At 41.5% G+C, this 7,515-nt stretch overlaps 1 protein-coding gene and 1 long non-coding RNA gene across 7 annotated transcripts in view; both read left to right on the forward strand.

The window, feature by feature from the left end:
* The window catches only part of epha10 (EPH receptor A10), a 111,655-nt gene extending 109,496 nt beyond the window's left edge, over positions 1 to 2,159 (forward strand). For 5 of the 6 annotated variants that reach the window (XM_078081188.1, XM_040188344.2, XM_078081187.1 and 2 more), the window contains one exon: positions 8 to 2,159. In XM_078081188.1, coding sequence (XP_077937314.1) covers positions 8 to 122 — 115 coding nt within the window. In that variant the 3' untranslated portion in view covers positions 123 to 2,159. The remainder of the gene's footprint in view (positions 1 to 7) is intronic. The other variant, XM_078081189.1, reaches the window with a different exon arrangement.
* A 523-nt stretch (positions 2,160 to 2,682) lies between these two features.
* On the forward strand, positions 2,683 to 4,244 carry LOC120826236 (uncharacterized). The gene is made up of 2 exons (XR_005713224.2): positions 2,683 to 2,859; positions 4,213 to 4,244. It is a non-coding gene; the product is annotated as an uncharacterized LOC120826236 (long non-coding RNA).
* Positions 4,245 to 7,515: the final 3,271 nt, after the last annotated feature.

The following is a 7,515-nucleotide window of genomic DNA, read 5'->3' on the forward strand; positions in this document are numbered from 1 at the left end:
TCCACAGAGATGTACTGAGTCTTGGCATCACTTCCCTTGAGCACCAGAAGCTGATCCTGGCTGCCATCCAGACCCTCAGAGCCCAGGTCATCCAAATGCACGGCCGCGGTGTGCAGGTCTAACGGGAGAGAGAGAGTGAGAACGGGAGAGCGAGAGAGGGAGCGAGAGAGAGAGAGCGAGAGGGAGAGCGAGTGAGCGCGAGATTCTTTTCTGCGAGCAGTGCGCTCGTCACATTTGAGGGATAGCAGAGGGGTCACCTGACTGTTTAGTGACCTCTGTATGTATTTCGATATCTCCACCTCCCTGGCTCTGGATCAGTCGGCCCGAGGCTGACCTTTGAGCGGGAGGCGACGGGTGCTCGTATTGGACGTATTGAATGGATTTTCCCCTTACGGCCGCATTGAGTCACTAAAAACTCCAAGTCGCCAAAGCCAGGAGCGACTGCACTTGTAGCGGGTGGAATTGCTCTCCTCTTACAACAGTCGGCTGATTTTAGCAGGAGATGATTTTACCGAGCAGATACAGGATCATATCATCGTACGTAGGAGGTCTCTCATCCGATGAAAAAAACATTTTTGAAATGAGCTCAAACATGGCTGCACTAGCAGAAAGACTGTGCGGTCCCACGACGGGGGTCCGGTGTGTGAGGTGAGCTGATGTCATGAACACAGCTGCTGTAGGTCATGGGGGACGATATGCTGGACTTTCAGGAGCAATCTTTTTGATTGTTCTTAATCTGTGGTTTGTTGTCCTTTTCACTACATCCACTCATAGTTACTTAGTCCTACATAGTCCTTTATATCCAGTTATTTTCTGTTGTTCCCTACTGTTCCCTTTAGCCTGCTGATTGTCATCTCAGTAAAAAAATAATCCTCCTCCAAAGCCTCTCTCACTACCATGTTTAATACTCTGGAAGATGACCTGCTTCAAATATTTATTTATGTTTACAGATTGTAAAACGACCCTCTGCAGAAAAGAGCACAAGGGGGTTTATTTAACTTAGTGTATAAAAAAAGACAAACAAAAGAGTTATGTCCTCTAGTTTTGTTCCTGTTTAGTCATTTTGTTTTCATATGGCGAGTTTATAGCTGAACAAATGAGTCGTTTGTACACAGGAAGTGGAAGGAACACTGGAGGGTTTTTACTGGCCGCACACAGTATCTGTGTATTCAATACTGAGGTTGGTACAGTTCAGTTTAGGTCCATTTAATTGGATTTTCTGTACACAATACAATGTGTGTGTGTGTGTGTGTGTGTGTGTGTGTGTGTGTGTGTGTGTGTGTGTGTGTGTGTGTGTGTGTGTGTGTGTGTGTGTGTGTGTGTGTGTGTGTGTGTGTGTGTGTGTGTGTGTGTGTGTGTGTGTTGCAGTAAGGACACAATATTAAAGAATGTCTAATGGATTTTGTTTTCTCTTTGTAGCTGTTGGATCATCATGTTGATTTTACGTTGCTGTGAATATCGTGCTCTGTCATACAACATGGTTGCACTTTTTTGCAGATCCTTCCTACTTTTTCTGATCCCCCTCCCTCTCAAACCAATTCTATACTGGACATTTAAGGACGTTTTTTCTCGGGGCATTATTTGATTTTCCCAAGACAAGGTACAGACATTTTGGACTGGAAATTGTTACTGGTTTGTATTCGGGGGAAAAAGTAGTTTTGTTTGTTTGTTCTCCTTGTAGTCCACTCGCTGTAACCGTTGGTCCAACAAGTAAACTCATATTTCCTTATAGATGTTATCACACACATGTTAATATCTGAAAAACGCTCTGAATTACACACACACACAGACGCTACAAAGACACACAACACATACTGGACCTCCTCACCACGATGAATGAAACTTCCACATCTTTCCCCCTCCATGTAACTGTGACCATTATGTTATATGTTTAATACTGTAAATATGTATTTGAAAATGCTAAATCTATTTTTATAATTTGTTTGAAGAACAATGTGTTGAATATAATATATGCTCACTGTGTAAGGGTTTTATTTGTTTGAATTTAGGGCCACAGCCAAGAAACTCTGGTTTTTGGAATACATAACTGGGAGGAAAAAAAATCTTTTTGTTTTTTGATGATTTTTACCTGTTAAAAGAAAATCAGATGGCTGTTGCAATATTGAAAGTGTTATTAAAAAATCTCCAATACAGGCAAATGTTTTTTCCTCTTGTCTTCTATGTCTTCTATTTTAGAATGCAGTGTAGAACTTCACTGCTGCCCAACCAATACTCTGTATTTAGGGGTTGCAATCAGAATTAACTGAAGATACAGAGAGGCATATTTTGATCACTTGATCACTTCTACTGGATAACTAATTTAATGGCAATGTTTATAAATCACATCAAACACAAATCTGCACTGATATTTCCTTCATATATTTATGAATATATTTATTCATGCTGCATTTTACATATAAATGCCTATCTACAAAAGAATCATCCAACATATGTCGGTCTAGTACTATGACATCACAATGCACAAAAATAATCGTTTATTAAACTTTTATGGCAAGGCCCTTTCAATAAAATGCTGTATAAGTTTTGTTTTATGTTTTGAAATGTATTTGAAAAAAAAAACGGGCTGTCAACATAAATGCGATTAATGTTGCTGAGATTAATGCGACTAAATATTTTAACGTTAACGTACTTTTGTTTACTTCCGGGAGTAAACCGGAAGTTGACTGCGGAAACGGCCGCTAGTTGCAGTCGGCACATCCGAGGAGGGCACATCCGAGAGAGCAAGTCGCCAGCTTAAGACGGATAGAGCCTTTTGCATTGGAAGTAAAACAATCCGAGGCGCGACATACAGCGGATAACTGTGCAGAGGAATTCATCCACGTGTCAAACAGGAGGGAGGTGAGTGGCAAACGGATCACTTAAAGCACCGCTATGCTAAGCTAGCTGCTAGCCTAAGCTAGCTGGAAGAGTTGCTCGTTTAACATCTTCCACCTGGTGTAATTCTGCCTGTTCTTTGTTTAAAAATACCATTAACAATTAAACAACTGTCTAAAATACACCTTTTCTAAAGTGTTTTACTTGTAAATAATGTGTTTATGACAGATTATAATTTTCTACATGCTATTCTATGACTTCTTTGGACATGCTATGATGTAATTGATATGTTTTGACACTATACGATAGGTTTGTCTTTTGATGTGCTCTTTTATTTCTTTTTCAGGCTTATGGGTTATATCGGTCATAGTGACTTTTTATGTTTTTCGACATATACTGTGCTGTATATGCTACATTGTAACATTTTTTTTCTTTTTTTATTAACTATAATTTTGTTGGGGTTTTTTGGAACTTTTATTAGAAAAGGTTCCTTGACATTCGGTCTCTCACAACATTATATTATATTACGAGTGAAGACCAAGTAGTTGGGTTTACATATTTTCCAATCAATCCAGCTTGTCCAGGAAAATGCATTATAACCGGGGTCCATTTTACTGAGTAAATATCCGCCCGGAGTTGTACACTTGCCGTTCATTATTCCATACACTTCCCAGCCTGCAGCCTCTGGGCCCACTGGTCGCCGGTAGGTCGTTGGGGCCTCAGCCAGTTATTTACTGATCATTTTGTGCAATTGTTGGCAATTAACATCTAAGCTTTGATTATATAACAATTAGTTTTTCCCAAGCCTCCTTGAAGGGGTAGTTTATTTTTTTTTCAACATACTATTTTATTACTCCGATGTCCGACATGCTATAATATGACATATTTTTCTACATAGTATTTTATTTGACAAGCTTGGACTTTTTCTGATATACTGTGACATTTTTATGACGGGCTAAACTTGCCTTTTATTTAACTTTGACTTTCTCAACTTCATTTTCCTTTTACCTTTTGTGACAAATATTTTGCACCTTTTTTTTTACCTCAACAATTTTTTTATTTCTAAATTCTTTGATTTGCTATACAGTGAATACATAATGAGTTTCTAAACATGTTTTGATACTGTTATTTTTTTAACATGCTTATGCATGCCTGTTCTTCTGGGTAAAGCTGGTACAAAACTTGAGATTCATTCAACTGCAAAACAATAAATCAAATAACATCTTGCTTGTCGACCTCATAGTGAAACAAAAGACAGAAAGTTAACAGAAAAGAGGTTAGACCGAAATGCCACCATCCCTACTCAATCTGTTTGTGTCAATTGACAGAATGTGAACGTTTCAACATGCTGACTGGCAATTCTTTTTTTAATGGAAGATAACGGTTGCAGGACCTGAGGGAACCAGGCCTCTTGAACCTCAAGCTTGGAGGCCAGAACCAATCTGCTCCAGGTAACAACCTACACACCCACACACGAGCAATCATCCACTCGGGCCCATCAGCCAGCTTCACCTAACAGCAGGAGGGCGTTCCACGCAAATACACAGCTTTCGCCACGTTTTTTTTTTTTTTTTGGCATACTATCCCCAGATTGATTACTGTTGACGTGTTTGAAAAGTTGCTTGCTATGAATAATAGTGAACAGGGTTAGCGCCAAAGTTAGCCACCATGTAGGTTCAGTTTTGACCATATTTGATCCCTTAAAAAAGACCCTCCCAGCAGATTCTGGTTTGTGGCACGTTGCCGGGAACAGGCTAGATGCATTGAGCAGCTACATTATAAGTGGATGAGAATGAGGTTAAAATGAACAGAAGGCCTTCAATCCTCCCCCCTTAAGGCTTCCTGGGCGTCTTGTAATACTTAATTATCCAATTGTGAAAGGTTAATGCATCGTATTCCCCTACAACAAGATTTAACTTCTGGTTAACTCTCCTCGCCTGTCTTTGTGGTTTTTGATTTTCTCTCTGAACTTAATAAGGTTCTGTCTCTTGGACAGAGGTTATATTACTCAGGTTATATTAGAAAAACGCCCTCCTTTGGACTAGTACTGAGCGAATGGGAAATTATTGTAAATGCAAATGAAGTTATTATGGGATTGATGTGGAAGTGAGTGTGCCCACTGAGGTCAGTGACTACCCAATAAGCTCTGTATGTGTGTATCATGTGTGCAAATCTACTTCAAGTTCCACAGTGCACGAGTTTTCGGGTGCAATATGTCTTATTTATCATGTAGTTGCAGGAGCAATCCATACTTTTATATTAACTTCTTATTTGAGTTGAGGATTGGAGCCTGAGACTTAATGAGTTTCATCGCTGGCTTCAGCTCTCTGAGGCTCCCACGCAGCGACACGCAGCTCTCAGAGGCTGCGCAGCGAACAGAAGCGTGTCCTCATTGTCTTGTGTGCATTTGAGATGCGATGACAATGTCAGGCTTATCCAGTTTAAGTGTATGATAATCAAGCTGCTGGCTCCAAAGACTCTTAATGCATTTTGATGGACAAATTGTGGGTTTGAATTAAAGCGTAGTAAAGGCCATTCTATTCTATTTGGGAAATACAATTTAAAAGCTACTCTTAAAGAAAGCCATTGGCTGCTATCTACATAATGTAAATGATGACATTTTAAGGGCCTTGACACGTGACTCTTGGCTGCTGGGGGTCATGAGCCATCTTGCAGCTGCACGCATGCCAAATGAACCGAACAGCGGCCTAATCGACTGCTCCCTGGGTCCCGCTCCCTCGTGGTATAATATTATGAATGCCGTTAGTTTAAATGTGATGTCTTAGTATGCAAACAACATCTCCCACGGTAGCATCTCACTGGCGAAGGGGGGGTCTTTTAGTTGGTATTAACACGCTTTGCACGGTTTGAGTGTAAATCTTTGATTAGATTTGCCTGTTTATTCACTGTAAATGAGGGGCAGAGATTCTTGTGAGAGATTAAACCAGATCATGTTTCAAAATGCAAAATATAGACAGCTGTTCTAAAAAAACAACTTTTCAAGACCACGTTCACTTTGTTTAAGGCCTTTAAATAACTTCATCAAAAGGGCCGATACCTACACCTTTTTAAATATATTACTTACAGCAGCCTCGAAGCGTACTACTGTTCGATAGCTCAAGCTGAACCTTCGCACACGTAATTCACTGATTAAAAAGCTACGGGCCCTATTAGTCAGATGGATTCATGGAGCCTTACGTGTATTTAATTCTCTCCTGTGACTGGATTATAAAGCAAAAAGGCCAAATGTCCTTTTGCACCAGCTGAATATAAAAAAGATTAAATAGAAACAATTAGATTTTGTGCTGTTGGGGAAAAACTTAGTCGTGAAACTAATATCTCCCCCGGTGCTCTGCACGTGATGTCCTGGCCATTAGTACACAAACAAGTCCTTTTGATCGACTTCATCGCTAAAGGATATACAACATTATAATAAAGTAAACTGTTGTCAAGGCAAAGGACACATGAGTCCAGAGAGGGACCAGCACGATTGAAAGAGGCTCACAGGAAAGCAGACGACACCTCAGTAAGAAGTGATTCCCAGCTGTGCGAGGAGACGCTTCTCGTCCTCCGTCCGTCCCTCTGCTCCGTGTGAAGATCAAAGCCAGCGGCATAAAAGGGGAGAGCAGTCCACCTCTAAGCTGGTGTGAAGGGGAAACTTCCCCAGCACAAAAGTTCTGCTCTTTGCCGAAGCTCAAATCGGCTTTGAGGAATTAATCCCTGCATTATGGGGGCAGCGAAGTAAACAAACGGAGGACAGGATGGGGACCTGCGAGTGTGAGACGGTGGGGCTTTTGTAGGTAAAAGCTTGTGTTCCACCAGAGAAAAGGAGCCGTGTGAAGGGGGGTGGGGGTGGTGAAGGGAATGAAGCAGTAAACGCCTGCTGAGTCCTCCGGGACACAGAGCAGCACTCTTAAACCTCTCTCCGTCTCTCATATGTCCAGCTTATTACTGGCTTTGTCTTTCCAGGCTCCATTCAACCACTTTGCCCCTGTGGCAAAGAGTCATTGTCTGAAAATCCTCCCCCGCTTTCCCCAATCCCGTCCCTCCCCTGAGAGGGTACTTAGATAAAGCCCGGGGTTCAGTCTGACGAAATCAGAACTTTCCACTGAGCGCAGATTAAACTCTGAGTGACCGATCGGACAACTTCTCTCCGTCTGTGGTTTGCTGCCGGTGTCAACGTCCTTTTCCCTTTTTTGACAGTTTAAACGGCCGTCCGTCCTGAGACTCTGTGTAAGTGCACTTTCAGTCTCCTTCCGCTTCACTGTGTCAACCATATTTCTGCCGTCTATCATCACTCAGTCTCCTGACTGGCTTTAAAGGGAGTTACTCCCATCTCTCTCCCTTCACAACTGCACGGAAAAACTCTTTGTTGTATTCTTCTACCGTTGCTTAACACGGACTTACTCGTCTCAAATTAATAGCAGATGGACCACAAAAAGAATTTAGCAGAGCTGACTGACGGTGACACCCAGCTTTGACCTTGAGATGTTTGGCACATAGTGACGCATTGATTGCGTGGTCGCATACTGCCACCCGCTGGACTAAATTAAAACTGCACCCAAGACTAGTGACATTTGAAAAGTAAGTCAATTGATTTCAATGTACTGTGATGGTACTCCTACTTGCATTACCTTTGGTCCACCCCCCAATAACTATATGAATTAAAACAATTCAGAA

This window comes from Gasterosteus aculeatus, chromosome 10, assembly GCF_964276395.1.
Source record: "Gasterosteus aculeatus chromosome 10, fGasAcu3.hap1.1, whole genome shotgun sequence".
Lineage (NCBI taxonomy): Eukaryota > Metazoa > Chordata > Actinopteri > Perciformes > Gasterosteidae > Gasterosteus > Gasterosteus aculeatus.